Raw genomic sequence first — 26,525 nt, 5'->3', positions numbered from 1 at the left:
ACGATCTTTCATATGTTTTCTTAACATAGAATGCCATCCAAAGGACCTATAAACATAGAATAGCTTCGAAAGATCTTTTAAACATAGAAAACCGGCGTAGGGACTTAAAAACATAGAAGATCTTTCATATGACTTCTTAACATAGAATTCTTCCATAAAGTCTGCTAAACATAGAATAGTTGTAGAATAGGTTTTCTCAACATAAAAGTTCTACAAACTGCCTTCAAACCAAGGAAGACCTTCGTGAGGTCTTCAAAACAGACTTTTTCAGGTTCTCAAAAAAATAAGAGAATACCACCCAAAGGTCTTCTAAACATAGAATAGCTTTGAGGTCTTCCAAACATGAACAGCCTTCGAAATACCTTCAAAATGTGGTAGACCTTTTATAGGACTTTTGTATTTATAGAATACCTCCCAAAGGTCCTCCAAACATAGAATAGATCCCAAAGGTCTCTTAAACATAAAATAGCTCCGGAAGGTCTTCTAAACATAGAATATGTCCTAAGGTTTTCCTATGGAGAATTATTCCGTATAAAAAATTCTACTCAATTGCTGTGGAAATTATTTTTTTGTCTAGAAAAGTTTAGATGGCCTTGGAAGGTTCTTCTACGTTGGTTAATGAGGAGAGTTTTCCCTATAGAAAAAAAGCTCCTCAACAGCTGAGGAGAGTTCTTTTTCCGTATAGGACAAAAAGTCTCCTCAGCCACTGAGGAGGACAAAAAATCTCCTCAGCCACTGAGGAGAGTTCTTTTTCCGTATAGGACAAAAAGTTTCCTCAGCCACCGAGGAGTGTTCTTTTTCCGTATGCAAAATAGTCTCTTCAGGTGATAAGGATTTTTCTCTATTAAAAATAGTCTTTTAACTTTTTTGTAGAGGGTCCTATTTATTTATTTATTTTTATTCTCGTAAAAAAAGTCTCCACTTACCAATCTTTGCTATACTGGCCGACAATATCCAGACACCGATAATGAATGGTGTCTTCACGCGATCGAATTCGACCTGAGCCAAGGGATAACGTTCATGGCCCCCACTATGACCGCCATCATCATCACCGTGATCATTATCGCTACCATGGCCATTATCGTCGTCGGAGCGAGGAGCTGCTGCTGCGGCGGCATGTCCTCCCGTCGATGATGTGTCACCGATGCCTGATGCTGCGGCGGCCGGTTGTTGTTTTATTGCGTTGCCACTATCCGGTGGTAGAGCGGTATTCGATGCTGGCAGAGACTGGATCAAAAAAAAAAGGGAAATAGAAAAGAAAAGAAAAAACGATAAATTAATTTAATTAGTTCATTGTTGTTGTTATGCGTGTTAAAAGAGAGGGAGGTAGAGAAAAATTATTTATTGTGGCGATATTTTTTGGCGCTTTTTGAGGAGATGTGGGAAACTTAAGTAATTGTTATAAATGAAAAAGATTCTGATAAAAATATTAGGAAGATTAAAAGACAACAATATTTTGTAAAGTGATTTTTTTTTTCGAAATTTTCAAAGGTAGAAACAGGTCTTCAGGACTGTGTCCCATGCCGGATTCGAAATGTAAGTATTGTTAAATTTTATAGTCAAATAATGTAGATGCATTTTTGGCTTCGGATATAGACAAAGGGATCGACTTCGTCATCTACTCTGGAAGATTTAATTTCTTCTACCACAGACCATGACAAAGTCGGAGCCTAGGTCTATATCCGCAGTCAAAAAATGCATCTTCGTCAATTGTCTATAACTTTAAAAAAAATACTTTTCGAATAAAGCAAGGGACACAATCCTTAAGTCCTGTTCCCTGAAAATTCTACATCCATAACCAAAAAATCCATCTGTTTTTGTTGTCTATAATTTAAATAAGATTCACTTTTCGAATCCTTTTTGAGACACAGACTTCGATCTCGTTTTCGGCTACAATATTCCGGCCCCGAAGGCTGAGATGAGAGCCTGGCCTACATTTTCCTAACTTTGAAAAAAATTAAATATCTTCCGTGGTATGCCCACATTATGCCCTGTGTTGGAACCTATTTCAAAATTTAATATCCTCTTCTGCTCCTATTTCAAAATTTAATATCCTTCTTTCCGACCACCTAAAAATCATAAAATTTAAATTCACCCCAGCGTGCGACCAGATGGCTTTCAAATTTTTCTTTTATGGACACTTAAAATTCATAAGCAAATGAAAATAAGAAATATTTCAAATGCATGTCAGGACTTTAAGGGCAATATTATCTTATCATTACCATTTAAATAGCAAAACATATACACACAAAAAATGTAAACATGAATGTGTACACCAACACATATCCTGGCATATCCTTATTAAAAGCAATGAACATTAAGGCCAACAAAAAACGAATGTTAATTTTCTAAAGTGATGACAACTGTTCAAAAGACGTTTCATTTTCTTGATGGGAATTTATTTATGGATCGCTATTTTTAGAAGGCAACATAAAAAATTAAAAAATTGGAAGGATTTTAAGGATATTATGAAAATTGGTCCCCACAGGGACCAAGTTTTTTCTATAAAAAAAAAATTCGTTGGCCCCCACAGGGACCAAGATTTTTTTATAGAAAAAAAATTCGTCGACCGCCAGGACCAAGTTTTTTTTTAAATAGAAAAATATTCGCTGGTCCCCAAGGACCATTTTTTCTATAGAAAAAAATTCGCTGGTACCCAAGGACCATTTTTTTCTATAGAAAAAAATCGCTAGTACCCAAGGACCATTTTTTTCTATAGAAAAAATTTATATTTAGTACCCAGGGACCATTTTTTCTATAGAAAAAAATTCGCTAGTACCCAAGGACCATTTTTTTTATTTTCTTGTTGCACAAAATCCTCAGATCTTGAGGAATCCAGAAAAAAATCCCTCCCTACATTTTTTATCTTGTCATGGCATCCCTATAACAATTCCTACCTGTAGCCGACTGAGTGTCACACTTAACAAGTGCAAATTTAATTTGTTTGCGTGTCTCTTTTTTTTTTGTTGTTCTTACACACATCTGCGAACAATGTGAAACAATTTGACATTTGGGTGAATGGCATGAATGCCTATTTGTCTGTCGGCCTGCCTGTCTGTCCATTGCAACTACAATCTCCCTTCAAGCCTACAATGCGCTGGTCAAACCGACCGGCTGACCATTTGTGTTCGTCGTTGTGCACCATTCATTTCGCTTTCGTTTCAATTCAATCATTCACAGAATTCAATTGTTCGTAAAAATTGAGGCGCCTTCAAACAACGACATGACAAGCGAACGACCGACCAACCAACGACGACGACATCTTCTACAAAACTAGCAACAAATTACTTTGATTTTTTTGTTGTACTTTTTTTTTTTGAAAAATAATACAACACACCAAATAACAACACCAACAACAACCTCATGTCGATTTTGTAATTTTATCTACAACACAAAAATCCCCATGTTGTTGTCTGTTTGTTTAACAACAAGCATTTGTTTAAATCAAATAAAAATTATTATTGTAATTTGTCAAAAAAATAAATAGAGGGGAAAAAGTGAATGGTTTTTGGAGTTGGAATAGATTGGAATTTAAAAAAATTGGTAATTTTGAATTTTTATTTTACTTATTATTTTTCTAAAAAAAATCAGTATCACAAAAATCTATAAAAAAAATCTTAGTCCTGGAGGCTCCTGAAATTAAAAAAATTGTTGTGGCCCCCAATAGTTTCTATAAAAAATACAGTCCTGGGGGAATGCAGAATTGTTTTATTAAAAAAGTAAAAGTCCTGTAGGACTGCTGAATTTTATTTATTTTTTATTTTTGTCAATTGACAAAATTAAGTCCTGACGATTTTTTTGATTTTTTTCTATAACAGAAATTTGTCCTGGGGTATGGTAGAAATATTAGTCCTGTAGACTCCTTAAAAAAAATAGTCGTGGTGCCCAATAGTTTCTATAAAAAAACACAGTCCTGGGGGAATGCAAAATTTTTTCAATAAAAAGTTAGAGTCCTGTAGGACTGCTGAATAAGTCCTGGAGTCTGTGAAATTCTAAAATTTTATTTATTTATTTTTTTCAATTGACAAAACTAAGTCCTGAGGATTTTTTGCATTTTTTTCTATAGCAGAAATTTGTCCTAGGGTGTGGGGAAAATATTAGTCCTAGAGACTTCTAAAATTAAAAAAGTCGTGGCGCCCAATAGTTTCTATAAAAAATACAGTCGTGGGGGAATGCAGATTTTTTTATCAATAAAAAGTGAGAGTCCTGTAGGACTGCTGAATAAGTCCTGGAGTCTGTGAAATTCTAAAATTTTATTAATTTTTTTTTTTTTTTCAATTGACAAAATTAAGTCCTGAGGATTTTTTGATTTTTTTTTCTATAGCAGAAATTTGTCCTGTGGTGTGGTGGAAATATTAGTCCTGGAGGCTTCTGAAATTAAAAAAATAGTCGTGGCCCCCAATAGTTTCTATAAAGAATACAGTCCTGGGGGAATGCAGAATTTTTCATTAAAAAAGTTAGAGTCCTGTAGGACTTCTGAATAAGTCCTGGAGTCTGTGAAATTTTAAAATTTTATTTTTTTTTTTTTTCAATTGACAAAATTAAGTCCTGACGATTTTTTGGATTTTTTCTATAGCAGAAATTTGTCCTGGGGTGTGGGGGAAATATTAGTCCTGGAGGCTTATAAAATTAAAAAAAACAGTCGTGGCGCCCAATAGTTTCTATAAAAAATACAGCCCTGGGGGAATACAGAATTTTTTCAATAAAAAGTTAGAGTCCTGTAGGACTGGTGAATAAGTCCTGGAGTCTGTGAAATTCTAAAACTTTATTTTGTTTTTTCAACTGACAAAATTAAGTTCTGGCGATTTTTTGGATATTTTTCTTTGACAGAAATTTGTCCTGGGGTATTGTGAAATTTTTTTCTATAAAAAGGGATTAGTCCTGTTGGTTGGGAGGAAACTTTTTTTCAAGGAATTTAGCTTTGAGGTCCCGCCCCCTATGATTACATTCAAGGACTTCTTAAACTTTCGTAATTCAAAGAACTTCACCAATTTTTTTTTTTTTTTTTTTTTGGAAATATTGTTCCATGCAAAAATAGGAGATTTTTTAAGAAAAAAATTATTCAAGGAATCCTGTGAATCCTAAAATTTTATTTTATTTTTTTTTTTTTTTCAATTGACAAAATTAAGTTCTGGCGATTTTTTGGATATTTTTCTTTGACAGAAATTTGTCCTGAGTTATTGTGGAATTTTTTTCTATAGAAAGGGAGGGGTCCCGTTGGTTGGGGGAAACTTTTTTATCAAAGAAATTTAGCTTTAAGGACCCTCCATGATTACATTCAAGGACTTCATAAACCGTAATCCAAAGAACTTGACCAAAAATCTTTGTTTTCTTTGAAATAATTTGTTCTATGTAAAAATAGGAAATCTTTTAAGAAAAAATTTATTCAAGGAATCCTGTGGAACTCTGGATTTTTTTCTATAGAAGAACCCAGACCTGGAGGATGGCGGGATTTTTTTTTCTATAAAAAGGTGATAAGTCCTATTGGTTGAGGGAAAATGTAATTAAAGAAATTTGTTTTTGAGGACCCCTATTATCAAAAATATTGGATATAAAAAATATTTTGAACCGCCTCTTAACCAAAAAAAAACTAGGATTTTTTTTCAGAAAGAGTTATATTCAGACTTTTTTCTATAGAAGAACTATGTCCTGGGGGGATGGTGGGTTTTTTTCACAGAAAGGAGGTTTGTCCTGTTAGTTGCGAGAAATTTTTAATTAAATCAATTTGGCTTTGACGACCCCTATGATCAAAAGTATTCGATTTTAGAAAAGTCGATTATGGACCGCCTCTTAATCAAAAGTCTTGGATGTTTTAGGAAAAGTTACTTTCAAGGACTTCCTGGACTTGTGAATTTTTGTAAAATGTTTAATTCAAGGAACTTGACCAAAAATCTTTGCTTCCTTTGGAAAATTGATTTCATGGACCTATTGATCAAAAATAGTTGATTTTATGAAAAAAAATATTCAAGGAATCCCTTGGAACTCTTTATTTCTATAGGAGAAGAAGGATGGTAAAATTTTCTTTTGTTGGAAGGATATTAGTCCATTTGGTTGGGTTAATTGTTTTATTAAAGAAATTTGGCTTTGTTCAAAAATATTAGATTTGAGAACCGCCTCTTAAACAAAAATCTTGGATTTTTTAGGAGAAGATACTTCAAGAACTTTTTGGCTAAAAATTGTGAATTTTTGTAAAAAGTTTAATTTACGGTCCTTGACAAAAAAATCTTAGTTTGCACATTGACCGAAAATAGTTAATTTTTCTACTTATTTCTACAGAAGAACTATGTCCTGGGGGTGATGGATTTTTTTTGCTATAGAAAGGAGATTAGCACGGTTGGTTGGCGGAATTTTTTATTAAAGAAATTTAACAACATCGATTATTTGGACCGTCCCTCAAAAAAAATTCATGCATTTTTTAGGAAAAGTTACATCCAAGAACTTCATGTCTATAAATTGTGAGTTTTTGTAAAAAGTTTAATTCAAGGACCTCGACAAAAAAATCGTGGTTTTTTTAGAAAAATTTGTTCTCTATTTTATTTTTATTTTGAAAAAAAGTTGATTTGTAAGAAAAAATTATTTACTTTATTATTATTATTATTTTTTTTTTTTTGAAATGTTTAAAAGATCGGAAGATCCAGTGTTAATTCGTGAATTTTTTTAAAGGACTTCTTGGCAAAAAATTGGCATTTTTTTAAACATCGCATCTCCTTGATTTTTAGGAAATTTAAAAATTGTAACCCTTTGTGTGGGAGGTACCAGAAGGAAAGGGCCGAAATTTATCATCTTCACACCAGATCTTATGTTATTTCACATATTTTATAAGAGTTGAAATTATTCAAAATTTTGACCCTTTGCGAGGAAGGTAATTTAAGAAATGGGTCTTTATTGTCCATTTTTGCACCTGACCAAGCATTGATTAAAATTTTGGGATTTGCAAAGTTTAAACAAAATTGAATGATACTTTCGTGTTCTTTAAGGTATATTATTTTCTTTGAATATTTTGAGATTTTGTGAGAGAGGTACCAAAACGAGTGGACCGATATAGGCCATCTCCAAAATTTGATACTAATATTACAATATACAAAGTTTGAACCAAATCGAATACTCCCAAGAGCTATCGTCCGCATCAATAAGACAGACGGACGGATGGACACCCCTAGATCGACACCAAGAGACCTAGGTCCTAGGATTTTTTAATAGAAAAAAAAACAATCTGGAATATTTTCTATACAGAAGTTGCCGCCTTGGAAGACAGTAGAACTTTTTGTACGTGAGAACTGTGGAATTTTGGCCATAAAAAACATAATTAATACAGAGGACGTGATTTTTTTCAACAGAAGAAATTTGGTTTCGGGTCTAAATATTTTTTCTATCCTTTTTGTATAACATGGAGATGGAAGCTTCCTTTTGATGATCTGCATAGAATCAAATTCTGAATTATTTGTTTGGCCCAAGGACAAGCCCTATTTAAATTGAAGATAATTGGTCGAAATTTAGATATAGCTTCCATATATATCTTGGTCTGATTTTCTTTTTATTGTGCACCCAATGAGTAATTATTGTCCAATTCAGATCGAATTTTTCACATACAACCGAATTCAGTCTAGAAGCAAGTACATCAAATTTGGTGAAAATCGGTTCAGATATAGCTATAGCTCCCATATATATGATTCATCCGATTTGGTGTTTAAGTACCTCAAGTCCATGGTTCCATATATCTCATAGAGCTCGGAAATACCTTTGCCAAATTTTATCGAGATCGGCTAAGGTTTGGATATAGCTCCCATATATACCCTTAATCCGATTTCAGGTTTATTGTGACCTCCCCGACATGAATTTAATTTTTGTTATTTTTAATTTGGGACCTGTGCTTTTTGTACAAAAAATTAAAACTGTGCCCTTTAAAATTTAGTCCCTGGAAGTGAAACTGCTATTGTCCTGGAGGTCTGGAAATTTTTGCTACTTTTTGTGGGCTATGGAAAATTTGTCCCAAATGAAGAACCATTTCGGAATGCACCGAAAAATTCCCCTGCACTGCACCCAACCCACGTGTCGAAATTTTCCACATTTCCGCTACCAATTAGCAAGATATCCATCGTCTTGTTATTGTTGTTACTGCTGCTGCTGTTGTTGTTGCTTTTGTTGTCTCCCGTCGCTGTCCTAACTTAAGTTTCTATTTACCTTGTTACGGTTAAATTTTTATTGGCGTCTTGTTTTGGTCTGATGATGTTATTCGATGGCGTTTGTTGGCGTTGTCGCATTTGTTTGCATTTAATTTGGATACAAATAGTTGTTGTTGTTTTTTCGAATTTCCACAATCTGCTGCTGGCAACGCGCTCTAGTTGCGCCAGTAAATACACGCAGTGTCAATATCAAAAAAAAAAATGAAGAGACAGACAATCGCATGGACGGACAGCGGACAAGCACGTTTGAAAGGTAAATGGATGGATGGTTGGATAGTTAGATAAATAGATGGTTGGGTGTTCGGAAAGGCCCTGGCAGACAGACAGACATTCTGATAAATAAATTTGTGAGAGCAACATTGTATGGATATTAATAGCAAATTTTTATTGGAAGCCACCATCAAAGGAGGACGGGCAGGGGGGTGTGGGAGCGACCGCCATTATCGACAAGCTCATCAAAACCATTGCCATGGGGACATGGGGGACATTATCAACAATTGGAAAGCAAACAAACGGTATTTTTTCTTTATAAATTTTCTACCTCGATATTTACTTTTCATGGTAATTTTATTGGCTACCTGGCTGACTGACTGGCTTACAGCCTGGCTGGCTGGGGGCTGGCTTGCCTGGTAGCAAATGTTGTTTTTTGTTGTTGTTATTATTGGGTTGTTTTATTTTCTTTTTTAATTGTGTCATAAGGGTAGGCAAATAATTGCGTATCCCAGGAACTTGCTTCGTTTGATATTCTAAATTTCGTTTGATCTAAATTTTGAGAAAATTTCACAATTTCCAAAAGAATTTTTTTTTAAGAAAAAACAAGTAGAATAGCTGGCCGAACTTTGTATACCCTCCACCATTTGGAACGAATTTGGCAATTTTCAAAAAAAAAAAATAAAATAAAATAAATAAATAAATAAATAAAATCCTTTAAAAATTCTGTTAAAATCTTAAAAATACGGACTTTAGTCGTTAGATTAGACGTGGACCTGCAGAGGTAACTTTTATCATAAGCCATTACAACATTCAAAAACGGAACTGGAAAAAAAATTAGGTAAGTAATGTCGCTAAAATCATCAAATTATCGAATATGGGGAGGTGCCGTTATATGGAGGCTATACGAAGGTGTGGAACTGCACAGACAATTTTCTGTCATAGGCTGTAGTATCCATAACGAACTTCAAATACCAAATTTGAAAAATAATTCGTTGAATCATGTCGCCAAAATCCTGAAAAATACCGAATATCGGGAGGTTCGGTTATATGGAGGCTATACGATGGCGTGGACCTGCACAGACAATTTTCTATCTTAGGCTGAAGCATCCATTACGAACTTCAAATACCAATTTTGAAAGAATTCCGGTGAATAATGTCGCTAAAATCGTCAAAATACCGAAGATCTGGAGGTACTGTTACATGGGGGCTATACGAAGACGTTGACCTGCACAGACAATTTTCTATCATAGGCTCTAGTATCGATTACGAACTTCTAATACCAAATTTGAAACAATTCCGGTAAATAATGTCGGTAAAATCATCGAAATACCGTATATCGGGAGGTATCCTTATATGGGGGCTATACGAAGACGTGGACCTACACAGACAATTTTCTATCTTAGGCTGAAGCATCCATTACGAACTTCAAATACCAATTTTGAAAGAATTCCGGTGAATAATGTCGCTAAAATCGTCAAAATACCGAAGATCTGGAGGTACTGTTACATGGGGGCTTTGCGAAGGCGTGGACCTACACCGACAATTTTCTGTCATAGGCTGTAGTATCCATTACGAATTTCAAATACCAAATCTGAAACAATTCCGGTGAATAATGTCGCTAAAATCATCAAAGTACCAAATATTGGGAGGTACCGTTATATGGGGGCTATACGAAGACATGAACCGGCACAGGCAATTTTCTGTCATAGGCTGTAATATCCATTACGAACTTCAAATACCCAATTTGAAACAATTCCAGTGAATAATGTCGCTAAAATCATCAAAATACTGAAGATCCGGAGGTACTATTATATGAGGGCTATACCAAAACGTAGACCTACATGGCCCATTTTCAATACCAAAAGTCCTGCAGGCATAATATACATTTGAGTAAAATTTTATCAACCTACTTCATTTCTTTCGGAAGCTAGAGTGATTACCACAGACGGACAGACGGACTTTTTCTGCTTTTTTTTTTTTTTTTTTTTTTTTGACTGAAAACGTTTCAATTTTTACTCCAAACTCCATTCCAAAAATTCTCCCCATGACATCTCTATCTGAGCCATTGATGACGTGCGTATGCACATGTTCCATGTTCCAAATGTGTCACCCTCTGTCAAACCAGAGCTGTGACAATTATTGCAAAAAGAAAAAATCAAATATCCATGTCGATGTGTATATGTTCGAATGCTCATTTCATTATCGATTTGAATAAACAAAACAAAAAAGTTTTTCAATTTGCCAATAACACGAATTCTTCCGAGTTATTGGCAGAAAAATAAAAACAAAGTTTTGTTCTTCTTTCAGCGAAGGCTATTACAATGTAAGGACGTCATAGACAGGAATGTAATTTCTGATAGCAAAACAAGTTCGATGATGATGTAAATTCATGCAGGACAAACTTTTTTCACCAAATGCTCAGAATTGTTTTAAATGTCAAAGGTGTGAAGGGACACTGTTGGAAATTCAAGGATTCAGCGGTAAAGGACACGGCCTACATAAGGTCGGCCAGTAAGTCCATTTGACAACCAATTCAATCGCAGATCGCAATTCAAAGAGAGTCAGATCAGAGTAGTGAAAAAAGGACTAAGATAACTGTCAAATTGTTGTCAAAATTAGAGTTCTTGGTCGAACTAATGTAGGCCTGGGTCCGGTGATTGGAACTACTACAAAATTTGGGCTAAAACATGGTCTCCCAGTAAAAAAAACACATTTGTATGATATGTGCAACAGTCTAGGTTCGAAGTGGACATGTTTGAAGTAAAGTATTGAAAAAAGGTTCACTTCGAACATAATTTGCCATCCTCTAAGGACCAAAAGACCAATTAATCTGGACTTTTTAAAAAATATTTTTTCATTTAATTTTTTCAATAAATTTGTGATAAATTTTTTTTAAGGACAAATAAACGTGGATTCTTTAAAGAATATTTTTTCAAGGACCAATAGACGTGGAGCTTTTTAAAGAATATTTTTTCAAGGACCAATAAACGTGGATTTTTTAAAGAATATTTTTTAAGGACCAATAAAGGAGAATTTTTAAAGAATATTTTTCCAAGGACCAAAAGACCAATAAAGGAGAATTTTTAAAGAATATTTTTCAAGGACCAACAGACCAATAAACGTGGATTTTTTAAGAATATTTTTCAAGGACCAACAGGCCAATAAACGTGGATTTTTTAAAGAATATTTTTCAAGGATCAATAGACCAATAAACGTGGATTTTTTTAAAGAATATTTTTCAAGGATCAAAAGACCAATAAACGTGAATTTTTTAAATTGTGTTTTTTCAAGGACCAATAGATCAATAAACGTGGATTTTTTAAAGAATATTTTTTCAAGGCCCAGTAGACCAATAAACGTGGATTTTTTAAGAATATTTTTCAAGGACCAACAGACCAATAAACGTGGATTTTTTAAGAATATTTTTCAAGGACCAACAGACCAATAAACGTGGATTTTTAAAGAATATTTTTTCAAGGATCAATAGACGTGGAGTTTTGGACTCACTGTCCTACCAGCTCGTCTATAGAGACACCCTGGCCCCGCCAGCTCGTCTATAGAGACACCCTGGCCCCGCCAGCTCGTCTATAGAGACACCCTGGCCCCGCCAGCTCGTCTATAGAGACAGCCTGGCCCCGCCAGCTCGTCTATAGAGACACCCTGGCCCCGCCAGCTCGTCTATAGAGACACCCTGGCCCCGCCATCTTGTCTATAGAGACACCCTGGCGTACCTGAAATGTCTCAAACACATTCACTTCGAATGTTGTCATGAAAGTCCTAGGGCACTATGTCAACACAAAATTCCATGTTCATAAAATATCCAAAGATATTTAAGGACAGATGTCCATAAATATAGTCATTTCTAATTGCCAGGGGTTTTGAAATATATTTTTCTTCAATAATTTTTGTCCAACATGTCCAGTTCGATCATAGATTGTTATGCAAGTCTTACAGCGCTATTTCAATCGAAAATTCTATGTTCATAAAATGTTCAAATATATTAATGGACGCCATCCCTTTTCTTTGGAAAGTTCTCTATGTATAAAAGAAGTCCTGAAATATCGTCATTTCTAGATATTTCCCTTCAAACATGTCCACCTCGAATATAGGAAGTTCTACAAATCGTACAACTCTCCATAAATTTGTTTCCAACATGTCCACTTCGAACATGTGTTGTCACACAAATTGTAAAGGCTCCGCCACTGAACTTTGACCGCGGAAAATATAGTTCTCATAAAAAGGACCCAAGTCTTTATGACCAGCAAACTCGTTTTTTTTGAGAAGTCTTCCTTAATAAACAGCATCTCTATTTTTTGGAAAGTTCTCTATGTATTAGGAAATTCCGGAAATATCGTAATTTCTACATACTTCCCTTTAAGCCTGTCCGCTTTGAGCCTAGCTTGTCACAAAAATTTTACAACTCCCCATGTTGTGGACCGAAATTCCAATTGCCAGGGGTTTTAAAAGGTATTTTTCGTCAATAAATTTGTTTCCAACATGTCCACTTCGAACATATCTTGTCATACAAATTGTAAAGCCTCCGCCACCGAACTTTGTCGGCGGAAAATGTCATTCTCATAAAACAAACCTGAGAAGTTTTCTTTAATGAAAAGCATCTTTTCTTTGATGGAAAGTTCTCTATGTATATGGAAATCCTGAAATATTGTAATTTCTACACATTTCTCTTCAAACATGTCCGCTTCGAACAAAGCAAGTTCTACAAATCTTACAACTCTCCACGTTGTAGACGGAAATTCCAATTGCCAGGTGTTTTGAAATTTCTCTTTCTTCAATAAAGTTGTTTCCAACATGTCCACTTCGAACATAGGTTGTCAAACAAACTGTAAAGCCTCCGCCTACGAACTTTGTCCAACAAAAATTTTATGCTCATAAAATAATCCATGTTTTTTGAGAAGTCTTCTATGTGTAGAACATACTTCGATACATCACTTCACACCAGTCCCCATTTGAACAGAGGTTGTCATACATATCGTAAAGCTAGCGCAAATTTAAGCCATCGTAAATCCCATTGTCTAGAATTTTTCAAAAAAAAAACTTGTCACCGCTTCCCAAATCCACAATTCCTCAAGATTTACAAGCACTTTAGCTAACTTCCTCCATAAACAGCAGACTGAGATAAAAACAGTGACAAGTTCGACAGAACACGTCAAACAAATACGTTAGTGGTATTTAGGCAAGTAAACAAAAAAAACGCTAAATGTCGTCTAAATATCCGTTCGGGGTGTTGGTAATTTGTGGAACCAATTTTCTAATCTTCTCTGTAACTTACGACGATAATTAAATATTGTTGTTGTTGTTGTAGTTTTTTGCTTTCAAGTTCATGACAATGCATTGGAGCGTGACAAGTGACAAAGGCACAAAAAAAGAAACCGATAGATTACCAGCAATTGCCAAGGGAAGGCATAAATTACAGAAAAAATATTTTCAAGTTTTCAAATCTTTAAATCTCCTCAGTTGACATTCATTCAATTAGCAGCGTTTTGAGGGTAAATTATTATTTTATCGTCAATGATGATCATGACGGGTGTAGAGGAACATAAATCCGGATAAGATATTTGACATTTTTATGATGAAGAACAGCAAGTCATGTGGCAGTGGAAAAAATTAAATATTTTTTTTCTGAGATTTGAGGAAAGGGTTTTTCTTAAAAATCGAGTGGGATGGGTTTACAGACTTCCCACTGGAGACCTATCAACATGGCCTCTTTTTCTATTAAAGATCTCTCATGACTTGATTGAATGAAAGAAAAAATATCGGAAATAGCATCAAATTTCAGAATAAGTTCAGATTTGTTCGAATTGGTCATCTTTGGCACGAATTATGGCCTCCAAACGGCCAATGAAACCGTCACACGCTGCCCGAATGTTGCTCTGCGGTATTTTGGCCCATTCCCGGCGAAGCGCTTGCTTTGGTATTTTTTAGTGCCAACCTTGCCTTCCAAAATTTATTGAATGAAAGCAAAAAAAATGTAGGAAATAGCATCAAATTTTAGAATAAGTCTAGATTTGTTCGAATTGGTCACCTTAGGCACGAATTATGGTCTTCAAACGGCCAATGAAACCGTCACACGTTGCCCGAATGTTGCTCTGCGGTATTTTGGACCATTCCCGAAGACGAAGTGTTTGCTTGAGGTGATCGACACTTTGGCATTTTTAAGTGCCAACCTTGCTTTCCAAAATTCTCCAGACACAATAGTCCAACGGTTTGGTATCCGGAGATTTTGGTGGCCATTGTGCGCTGGACATGAAGCGAGGAACCTCATTTTGTTAACATTACTGAGTGCGATGATGCCGAGTCCTGTTGGAATGTCCAAGGTCTGCGGCCAAAATATTTGCGTGGCCTAAGGCTTTAATACACCCTCCAGAATATTTTCGCGATAATATTTGGCATTTATTCTGATGCCACGGTTTATTAATACGAGCGGAGAGTGACTATCGCCTATTATGGCGGCCAAAACGATCACCATGGCCTCCCTCCAGAATATTTTCGCGATAATATTTGGCATTTATTCTGATGCCATGGTCGATTAATACGAGCGGACAGCAACCATCGGCTGTTATGGCGGCCCACACCACCACCATGGCCTTCCTCCAGAATATTTTCACGATAATATTCGTCATTTATTCTGATGCCACGGTCGATTAATACGAGCGGAGAGCGACCATCGGCTGTTATGGCGGCCCACACCCATCACAACATCACCATGGCCGGCGATTAAGTTTTGGTGGCCAACCGAAGGTGCACATTTTCAGCTGACCTCTTTGGCAAGTAAACACGACCATATTGTCCATCGGAGAAAACCAAATTTGACCGTTCACCACTTTCGGCCAAGCGAAGCAACCCTTTAGCTCTCTAGAGACTATTTTCTTTCTGCTGCGGTGCAAGTTCTTGCACTTTTTGGAATTTCAATGGCTTTACTCCGAGCTCATTTTTCAATATTTGCCGAATGGAATATTGCCATATGTTCAGCTCACGAGCCATTTTTCGGCCACTGCGACGCTGGTTTCGATCAAGTCGCGTCTTTATTTTTCTAATTATTTCTGCTGATGTTGCAGTTTTCTTCCGTCCACTTCCACCACCTTGACGTTGGGCTACGCTACCTGTATCACCGACCGAGTAACGAGAGATGGTACGAGACACAAAATATTTATTCACATTTAAATGCTGGAGTGCTCTAACGATAGCCACTTGTGGTTTTCCAGCCAAATATAGAGAAATTACACTATCACGCTCGAACTCCATCACGAGTAACTTTTTTTTCCGGAAAATTCTCACCAAAATGCTTTTGTACGCTTGTAAACAATATAATGAACTGTCACAGAAATAATTTTAACAGCCGTCGGACGAGTGGCTTAGAAATGACAGCAGTCTGAAGTCGGTTGCAGTTTTTTTCATCTCACCCATGTCTCTGAGAGTAAAAATTTTTCTCTCTCACAAAATTTCCCAAATGTCCTTCAAAGTCTCATAACTCTTAAATGTCCTTCAAAATTTTAATTAAAATATTTAACTAAAATTAATCCACCAAAAAAAAAATTAATCCACCTAGAAAACCCTTCAAGGAAAATTTCAAGGCATTTGAAATCTCTTGAAATTTGTTGACTTAGGAAATCTCGCCCTCAGATTAATGGCCAATGTTTTTCCTTTGCCTTTCTCCAACAAATATTAACAAGATTGTCGTCGGGAAAAAATTAAAAAAAAAAGGTTCATCATTTTTATCACCATGGCAAATCGCACAAGCATTGGAGAATAATAAAAAAACGAGACACACAAATATTTACATTACAGAAAATGAAAGACAAAAAAAAAAGAAAACAAATCATAAATAAGCTTAATATTACATCAAGAAATAATATGAGAAAAAAATACAAACAGAAACAAAAATTATCTAAAAGAATGCTAAACAAACAAAAAGCGCAGAGCAGACAATGATATCAAGATTCAAATTTATAACATTAATTCTGAGAAGAAATAATGAGAAGAAAGCAGAGGAGGTAATACAATAAATACTTGAACAAAATATTGCCAATTAGACCAAAAAAAAAGAGGAGGACAAGGGCTACTAAAAATTGTTTGGCTAAATATATCATAGTCGAAGGACCAAGAAAATTTTCTATAGAAAAAAATCTGAGATCAGATTGAGTCTTTTCTTCTTCGGAAAAAACGGAGACTTCAGATAAGTCTTCTTTTTTATATAGAAAAAAAAATATAAAAAGACTGTAAATTCGGCCAGGCACAACTCTGAATACGCTCCGCCTTTTGAAACGAATTTGTCAATTATCAAAAAAAAAATTAAATCCATTAAAAATTCTGTTAAAGTCTTATAAATACCAAATGTAGGCATTATATTAGGGTCTATACGACGACGTGGACCTGTATAGGCAACTTTTGTCATAAGCCATTACAATATCCAAATGCGAAACTTGAAAAAAAATCGGTGAATAATGTCGCTAAAATGGGGATATACGAAGACGAGGACGGTCATGCGAAATTTTCTGTCATAGGCTCTAGTATCCATTACGATATATAATGCCGCTAAAATCAACATAGTATTGAATATAGGTACATTATATGGGGCCTACCAAAACGTGGACCTGCACAGACAATTTTCTGCCTGAGGCTGTAGTATCTATTACGAACTTCAAATACCAAATTTGAAACAATTCCGATGAATAATGTCGCTAAAATCATCAAAATACCAGATATAGGGAGGTACTATTATATGGGGGCTAGACCGAAACGTGGACCTACATGGCTCATTTCAATACAAAAAGTCCTGCAGACATAATATACATTTGAGTAAAATTTTATCAACCTACTTCATTTCGTTCGGAAGCTAGAGTGATTTGACCAGACGCAAAGGTGGGTGGACATCGCAAAATCGACATAGAATTTTATGCTGATCAAGAATATATATATTTTGTTACAAACGGAATGGCAATATAAGATACCTTCCATTCTACGGTGGAGGGTATAAAAATCGCAGACCTCAGATCAGACTGAGATCTTTTTTTCTATATAGAAAAAGTTCGGAGACCTTAGAGTTCATACTGAGGTCTTTGCTTCTATATAGAAAAATTCGGAGACCTCAGTTCAGACTAAGGTCGGTGTTTTTTTTTTCATTATAGAAAAAAATAGGAGACCTCACTTCAGACTGAAAAAATCGAAGGCCTCAGATCAGACTAATGTTTTTTTTTTTTTTTTTTTTCTATAGAAAAAATTGGATACCTCAATTATTTTAGGTCGGATTTTTTTAAAGAAAAAAAAAACAACTCTGTGAAGGGCATAGACTCTACTTTTTTCTATAGAAGCAACATGTCTCAGTGACTGGAAGTCTTTCGGATTTATTTCTATCTATAGAAGAGCTGGAGGTCTACCATTTACAGAAAAATCACTTGAGAGTCCTCAAAAAATACTTGGACTTCTGAAGACCTTCTGATGGAAAACCTGTTAGAGGTTCTATATGCCTAGAAATCCTTCTGGAGATCTTCTTCACCCAAAAGACCATTTGGTGGTCCTCAACACATAGAAGAGCTTTGGCAAATTCTTCGGGGGTGAATAAACGTTTAAAGGTCCTCTGTACATAAAACAGTTTCAAATGCTCTCTATACTTTGAATAACTTCAGAAGAAAATCGCCTGAGAAATTCTCAATAAATGGTTTAACTTCTGAAAACCTTCTCAGGCCTGAAAACATTTTTCCGGCCGTCTATTCACGGAAGACCTGCTGGAGATTCTCTATACCTAGAAGTTCTTCTGAAGGTCTTTTACACCTAGAAGACCTTTCAGTGGTCGTCAACATATTGAAGTGCTTTAGAAAATACTTGGGGGGTCTTCTGTATGAAGGAGACCTAGTTTTAGGTTTCCTATACGCCGAAAAGCGTATGAAGATGCTCTGAACCTGCAGAAGGCTCTCTTAAACTTGAAAAACTTTAGAGTTGAACATTTTGAGAATTGTTAATAAATTATTGAAATTCTAAAGATCTTTTCAAGTATGAAACCCATACTATCTATTCATAGAAGACCGGCTGAAGGTCCTCTATACCTAGAAGTCCTTCTGGAGATTTTCAACCCCTAGGAGACGTTTTGGTGGTCATCAACATATACAAGAGCTTTGGAAAATTCTTGGGGAATCTTTTGTACGTAGGAGATTTACCCCAATAGAAGACCTTTAGGTGGTCCTCTACACATAAAAGACCTTTGGAAAGTTCTGCAGACCACCTCAAAGTCATTAAAGACCTCTTGAAAAACCTTTATACAGGAAAAACCCTTCTGAAGGTTTCTATAATAAGTAACTTTCGAAGATCCTCTGAAGAAACACTATCTAAGGGTCCTCATACCCTCTGAAGATCCAAAGACATAGAAGACATTCTAGATCCTCTAAAAGTTCTCTAGATATGTAATAACTTCGGACGTTTTTTTAATATTAAAAAGTCCGTCTGAAGGAACCCAATATGTATTAGACCTTCTTAAAGTCCTCTGTAAGAGTAGGTAGCCTATATATAGGACAACTTCCAAAAGTTCGCTACACGTATAGGACCTCTTGAAGTCCCTCTAAGCCATAGCATAGATTGGCTCGTCTTTCTCGGGAGAGAGAAGAAAAAGAGAAAAATTTGTTTGCTCGTTTTTTTTCCTACTCCCGGGAGCGCTTCCGCTCGAATTCGAGTGGGTTTTACTCTTTGTTCAAATTTGAGCGACTTTTTTGCAGGTCTGCTCTAAACTTATAAAGTTTCTCAAGGTTCTCTTGGTTAGAATAAGTTCTAGAGCAGTCTATCTTTCTTTAGGACGTCTTGAATACATAGATTTTTTTTTTCTGATGGTATTTTGGTATTAATTTCTCTACAAGAAGAGAGAGAGAAAAGAAGGGAGAGAATATCGCTTGCATGAATTGTCCATTATATCCATTATATCTGATATCCCCATTTGATGATTACCAATTGTGCACTTTGAATTCCCAGCAGATTTTCCTCCATTTCTCCTAATTCCAACAATTTATTTGTTCTCTACTTTGCCATGCCAAAAGCTTCTGTAAACCCCCCAACTTATTTGAGTTGGTTGATGACTGACAGTCAGTCACATGACTTCGTTGTAAAAATACCTTCAAAACAAAATTACATAATTTCTCTTTATGTCATGTAATTAATGATAAGCATTTGTTTGGTGCCACTATTTTGTTAGCCAGGTTTTTTGTTGTAGATTCAGTTAAACATTTAAAAGTTATTTACATTTCTAAACTTTGTCAATATATCCATTCATAAAAAAGCCACCAACAACAACGAGGGCCTTCCTTATTTTGTATTCACATTTGAATGCTGTGTAAAGTCTGGCTGGCAAAAAAAAAGAGAGGCACCAATGTTATATGATCGACATTGAAGCTAGAATGAATGGGTAGGAGAGGGTGGATGGGAAACCGAGTTGTATGGCAGAGGTACCCGTGACCAGACATTGTTTTCCCTTCTCTCTGTGACCGTTGTTGTTGTTGCTATTTGGAATTAAATGATCATAAATCAAACAAGGCTGTCATTAAAATTTATTTAAATTTCACAGTTATTTAATTGTAGATTTGTGGTGCGCATTGTCGTTGCTGTTGTTGCTTTTATATTTATAATTTTCAAAACACAAATATTTACGAGTCAAAACAGACCAGAAAATTGTTCTGAAATATATATTTGCATTGCAAAGGCATGAAAATGCATGGCAATTTGTGTGGCGGAGGATATATTACCGGGTCTCATGGACTGCGGATTTTTTGCTTGTTTGGAAAACAATCGGGGGAAGACCTTCAAGTCTTCCGAGTCCTCTATGGAAGACCTTCAATTCTTTTTGAGAAGATCTCCAAGTCTTCTAGAGAAGACCTCCAAGTCTTCTAGAGAAGACCTCCAAGTCTTCTAGAGAAGACCTCCAAGTCTTCTAGAGAAGACCTCCAAGTCTTCTAAAGAAGACCTCCAAGTCTTCTAGAGAAGACCTCCAAGTCATCTATGGAAGAACTCCAAGTCATCTATGGAAGACCTCCAAGTCTTCTATAAAAGACCTTCAAGTCATCTATAGAAGACCTCCAAGTCTTCTATGAAAGATCTCCAAGTCTTCTATGGAAGACCTCCAAGTCTTCTAGAGAAAACCTCAAAGTCTTCTAGAGAAGACCTCAAAATCTTCTACAGAAGACCTCCAAGTCTGCTATGGAAGACCTCCAAGTCATCTACATGGAAGACCTCTAATTCTTACAGGGAAAACCTCTAAGTCTTCTAGATAAGACCTTCAAGTCTTTTAGAGAAGACCTTCAAGTCTTTTAGAGAAGACCTTCAAGTCTTCTAGAGAAGACCTGCAAGTCTTTTAAAGAAGACCTCCAAGTCTTCTGTGGAAGACCTCCAAGTCATCTATGGAAGAACTCCAAGTCATCTATGGAAGACCTCCAAGTCTTCTAAAGAAGACCTCCAAGTCTTCTAGAGAAGACCTCCAAGTCTTCTAGAGAAGACCTCCAAGTCTTCTAGAGAAGACCTCAAAATCTTCTAGAGAAGACCTCAAAATCTTCTAGAGAAGACCTCCAAGTCTGCTATGGAAGACCTCCAAGTCATCTACATGGAAGACCTCTAATTCTTACAGGGAAAACCTCTAAGTCTTCTAGATGAGACCTTCAAGTCTTTTAGGGTAGACCTTCAAGTCTTTTAAAGAAGACCTCCAAGTCTTCTAGAGAAGACCTTCAAGTCTTCTAGAGAAGAAATCCAAGTCTTCTATGGAAGACCTCCAAGTCTTCTAGAGAAGACCTCCAAGTCTTCTAGAGAAGACCTCCAAGTCTTCTAAAGAAGACCTCCAAGTCTTCTAGAGAAGACCTCCAAGCCATCTATGGAAGACCTCCAAGTGTTCTAGAGAAGACTTCCAAGTCTTTTATGGAAGACTTCCAAGTCTTCTATGGAAGACCTCCTAGTCTTCTACAGAAGACCTCCAAGTCTTCTATTTAAGACCTCATAGTCTTCTACAGAAAACCTCCGAGTCTTCTAGAGAAGACCTCGAAGTCTCCTAGAGAAGACCTCGAAGTCTTCTAGAGAAGACCTAGAAGTCTTCTAGAGAAGACCTCCGAGTCTTCTAGTGAAGACCTCCAAGTCTTCTAGAGAAGACCTCCAAGTCTTCTAGAGAAGACCTCCAAGTCTTCTAGAGAAGACCTCCAAATCTTCTAGAGAAGACCTCCAAGTCTTCTAGAGAAGACCTCCAAGTCTTCTGAGAAGACCTCCAAGTCTTCTAGAGAAGACCTCCAAGTCTTCTAGAGAAGACCTCCAAGTCTTCTAGAGAAGACCTCCAAGTCTTCTAGAGAAGACCTCCAAGTCTTCTATGGAAGGACTCCCAATATTCATGAGAAGTCAACCAAGTCTCGTAGAGAAGATCTCTAAGTCTTCTAGAGAAGACCTAAAAATCTTCTTTAGAAGATCTCCAAGTCTTCTAGAAAAGAGAGATCTTTCACAGACGACATGAAGTCTGTGAAAGACCTCCAATCTTCTGTGGAAGACATCCAAATCTTTTATAGAAATCCTCGAGGTCTTCTATAGAAGATCTCTAGGTTTTCTATGGAAGACCTCCAAGTCTTCTAAAGAAGACTTACAAATCTCTTATGGAAGACCTCCAAGACTTCTAGAGAGGACCTCCACATTTTTATGGTTTCTATAGAAAAACACTAGGTCTCCTAGAGTAGACCTCAAAGTCTTTTAGAGAATACGAGGGCTGTTTAATAATTCATAGAATTCCTTATCCTTTCCATTTAAAAAAAAAAAAATACGAAAAAATAATTCCAAGTACTCACATTGACTTTTCCGGGTGTTACGGTGTAGACATTTTCGGCCCCGGCACCAACAGTATTTCCCTCGGCGCCACCACCACCATCCGCAGCGGTATTGGGACGAGCCTCAATGCGATTAATGCAGGAGAAAAAGAAGCAGACCAACAAAAGGAAAATGACTTTTTTGCTAGTCAACAATTTGAATTTGAACTGCTTCCTCGAATCCTTGGCGCCGTTTTCCGTCTTATTGTTGGTTGTTGTTGTTGTGGATTGTTGCATTTGGGTTTCCGGCTTCTGGCGATACACCTCAAAACGGGGATCGTTGCGTTTTATGGTGTTGCGTTCACAAAAATTGACAAAGCCCAACCAAAGGGCTAGGAAGAATGCCTTCAAACTGGCCACGAATTTGGAATTTTGTGAAGCTGGGGAGGTGGCGGACGATGAAGACAACAATGAAGATGAGTCGGCAAGTTTGGAATTTGTATTTACAATGTCCTCATTTTCATCATCGTCATCACCATCATTATTATCATTCTTAACGTCGTCGTCATTTTGGGTCTCCTGGTTGTGCTTGGGAGGCTTAGCAGTAGGTTTTCTCTTAATTAAGTTATTTGTAGTTGTTGTTGTTTTTGTTGTTGGGATGGGATTTTCCTTTACACTAAATGACTTGTCTAATTTACTATTTCTATCCATAGTATTATCATTAGTTGTTGTTGTATTCTTAATATTTTCACTAAATATTATGTTTTTGTTGTTTTTAGCACCATTCAAAACCGTTGTTGTTTTTGTTGTTGTAGTTTTTTCTAAATTTATTTCTTCTTGTCCAATATCATCGTTTGATTTAAAGCAATTCTCACAGCATTCATGTTCCGATTCTCTATCTACCAGACCATCACCATCGTCATCATCACCGCTCTTCGTTCGGCTGCACCAGCAGGCGCGACGGGCCAAATTCAATTCCTGTTCCAGGGATGGGGTTTTCTTTTTATCCAGCGACAAGGGTTCTTTCTTGCGATCCGCCATTGTCGTCGTCGATTCGACGATTTTTTTACTAACAGCCATATTTTTTGTTGTTGTTGTCTTGGAAATAATTGTTGGGGACGACTTCGTTTGTTTGGGGTTGGGGAAATTTAGAAAACTCTTCTCAACTCGTTTGGCGTTGTCGCCACCGCCACATTCAGGACCTCGAAAGAAAATTTCATTGGAACTCCTTATGAAAAGGTCTTGGAACATAACGTGCTTTCCTTTCGCTGCCTTCTAGTTGCTTCTTGTATCCAACAACAGCAATGTTGAACACAAAACAATTCCAAGGGAAAGGGCTGAGGAGTGGGGATTTTCTATAAAAATCTCCAGGAATGAATTCAATTATTTCCCGGGTGATGGGGTGCAGGGTTATTTTTTTTAATTTTTCTTGGATTTATTTTAAGGGTTCGTAGGGTTTTTTTTATCACGCCAACATTTAAATTTGTTTTTTTTTTTTTTGTTGTTGTAATTTTAGTTTATATTTACGCTAATTTGTGGGACGTTTTTAACGTTAAGTAATTGGGTAGTTGCTTAAGTACGTGGTTGCAGGTTAGATCTGTAAAGGAAGAAAAAAAGGGAAAAATTAATAATTGTTTTTACAATTTAATTTTAATTAAAAAAAAAAATAAATTTATTGAAAAAAACCGAAAAACCGGTTCAGGGCTTATCCAAAAACCGGTTTTCTGAATTTTACAAATCTGGTTTTAGCAAGAGAAAATCTAAATTTCTGGGATAAATTATTTATTTTAGACGAAAAAAAAGAAATTCGGCGAGATTCCGAACCCGGTTTGCGATTTATCAAAAAACCCGGTTAAAGCTGGGAATTGTTAGGAAGAAAGAAAGTAGAAAATCTATAATTGCTTATAAGTTTTAATTTGAAAATAGGAAAGTAACTCATTCGAATAAAAAACCGAAATACCGGTTCATAGGTAATCCAAAAACCGGTTCATGAATTCTTCAAAATTGATTTTAGCAAGAGAAAATCTTAATTTCAGGCATAAATTGTTTACTTTAGACAAACAAAAAAGAAATTCGGCGAGATTCCGAAGAACCCGGTTTGCGATTTATCAAAAACCCGGCTAAAGTTTGGAATTTATTAGGAAGAAAGAAAGTGGAAAATCTATAATTGCTTATAAGTTTTAATTTGAAAATAAGAAAATAACTCATTCGAATAATAAACCGAATAACCGGTTCATGGCAGTCTTAAAAACGGGTTCATGAATTTTAAAAAATTATTTTTAGAAGGAGAAAATCTAAATTTAAGAATAATTATTTTCTTTAGACAAAAAAAAATATGAAATCCGACAAAAATGTGAAATAACCGGTTAGCGAGGTGTCACAAAACGAGTTGAAAGTTGCAATTGTAAGGAAGCGGGAGAGAGGTTTTTAAATGTTGGTGCATATATTTATTTATTTTTAATGAGAAATAAAATATATGAATATAAAAAACCGAAAAACCGGTTCATGGTTGCCTTAAAAACCGGTTCATGAATTTTACAAAATCGGTTTCAGGAAAAGAAAATCCAAATTTTAAAATTTAATGTTTTTTTATAGACAAAGAAAATATAAAATTCGACAAGAATTTGATATACCCGGTTAGCGAGGTTTCGCAAAACCGGTTGAAATTCGCAATTGTAAGGCAGCGGGAACGAGGAATTTAAATGATTGTCCATAATTTGTATTTATTTTTAATGAAAAATAAAGTATTTGAATATAGAAAACCGAAAAACCGGTTCATGGTTGTCTTAAAAACCGGTTCATGGATTTTACAAAATCGGTTTAAGAGTGAGAAAATCCAAATTTAAGAATACATTTTTTACTTTAGACAAAAAAAATATGAAATGCGACAAAAATGTGAAATACCCGGTTAGGGAGGTGTCAAAAAAACCGGCTAAAAGTCGCAATTGTAAGGAGGCAAGAAAGAGGAAAATAAATGATTGTGAATAAATGTATTTATTTTTAATGAAAAAAAAGTATTTGTATATTAAAATAACCGAAAAACCGGTTCATGGTTGTCTTAAAAACCGGTTAATGAATTCTAAAAAATCTATTTTAAATAGAGAAAATCTAAATTTAAAAATAAACTTTTTACATTAGACAGAAAAAATATTAAATTCTGCGAGACTCTGGTACCCGATCCGCGAGTTTTATCAAAACCGGTTAAGTTTCAATTGTAACACAGAAATAAAGTGGAAAATCAATAATTGTAAGTAAATTTTAATTTGAAAATAAGGAAGTTACTCAATTGAATAAAAAACCGAAAACCCGGTTCATGGGTGACCTAAAAACCGGTTCATGGGTGATTTTAAAATCGGTTCAAGAATTCTTCAATTTTGGTTTTATTATGCGAAAAATCTAGATTTAAGACTTTAGATACAAAAATGTGAAATTCGGTGAGATTCTTGAGTACCCGGTTCGAAAGGTCAATAGAAGAGCTTTAGGTCTCTTCTTCTATGGTCCATAGAAGAGCTTGAGGTCACTTCTTCTATGGTCCATAGAAGAGCTTGAGGTCTCTTCTTCTATGGTCCATAGAAGAGCTTGAGGTCTCTTCTTCTATGGTCCATAGAAGAGCTTGAGGTCTCTTCTTCGATGGTCAATAGAAGAGGTTCAGGTCCCTTCTATGGTCAATAGAAGAGCTTCAGGTCTCTTCTTCGATGGTCAATAGAAGAGCTTCAGGTCTCTTCTATGGTCAATAGAAGAGCTTCAGGTCTCTTCTATGGTCAATAGAAGAGCTTCAGGTCTCTTCTATGGTCAATAGAAGAGCTTCAGGTCTCTTCTATGGTCAATAGAAGAGCTTCAGGTCTCTTCTATGGTCAATAGAAGAGCTTCAGGTCTCTTCTATGGTCAATAGAAGAGCTTCAGGTCTCTTCTATGGTCAATAGAAGAGCTTCAGGTCTCTTCTATGGTCAATAGAAGAGCTTCAGGTCTCTTCGATGGTCAATAGAAGAGCTTCAGGTCCCTTCTATGGTCAATAGAAGAGCTTCAGGTCTCTTCTATGGTCAATAGAAGAGCTTCAGGTCTCTTCTATGGTCAATAGAAGAGCTTCAGGTCTCTTCTATGGTCAATAGAAGAGCTTCAGGTCTCTTCTATGGTCAATAGAAGAGCTTCAGGTCCCTTCTATGGTCAATAGAAGAGCTTCAGGTCTCTTCTATGGTCAATAGAAGAGCTTCAGGTCTCTTCTATGGTCAATAGAAGAGCTTCAGGTCTCTTCTATGGCCAATAGAAGAGCTCGAGGTCTCTTCTATGGCCAATAGAAGAGCTCGAGGTCTCTTCTATGGTCAATAGAAGAGCTTCAGGTCTCTTCTATGGTCAATAGAAGAGCTTC

The 26,525-nt window shown here is 35.9% G+C and overlaps 1 protein-coding gene across 19 annotated transcripts in view; it reads right to left on the bottom strand.

Moving 5' to 3' along the window:
• LOC101896141 (sodium/hydrogen exchanger 3) overlaps nt 1-23,458 on the bottom strand; it is a 116,515-nt gene extending 93,057 nt beyond the window's left edge. For all 19 annotated transcript variants that reach the window (XM_059124799.1, XM_059124800.1, XM_059124793.1 and 16 more), the window contains exons 1-2: nt 22,202-23,458; nt 927-1,227 (exon numbers count right to left, since the gene is read on the bottom strand). In XM_059124799.1, the coding sequence (XP_058980782.1) occupies nt 927-1,227; nt 22,202-23,410 (1,510 nt within the window). In that variant the 5' untranslated portion in view covers nt 23,411-23,458. The remainder of the gene's footprint in view (nt 1-926; nt 1,228-22,201) is intronic.
• Nucleotides 23,459-26,525: the final 3,067 nt, after the last annotated feature.

Source organism: Musca domestica, unplaced genomic scaffold (assembly GCF_030504385.1).
Source record: "Musca domestica strain aabys unplaced genomic scaffold, Musca_domestica.polishedcontigs.V.1.1 3, whole genome shotgun sequence".
In the NCBI taxonomy this organism is placed as follows: Eukaryota; Metazoa; Arthropoda; class Insecta; order Diptera; family Muscidae; genus Musca; species Musca domestica.
The sequence above is the reverse complement of the archived record's forward strand: the minus strand, read 5'-3'. Positions and strand labels throughout refer to the sequence as shown.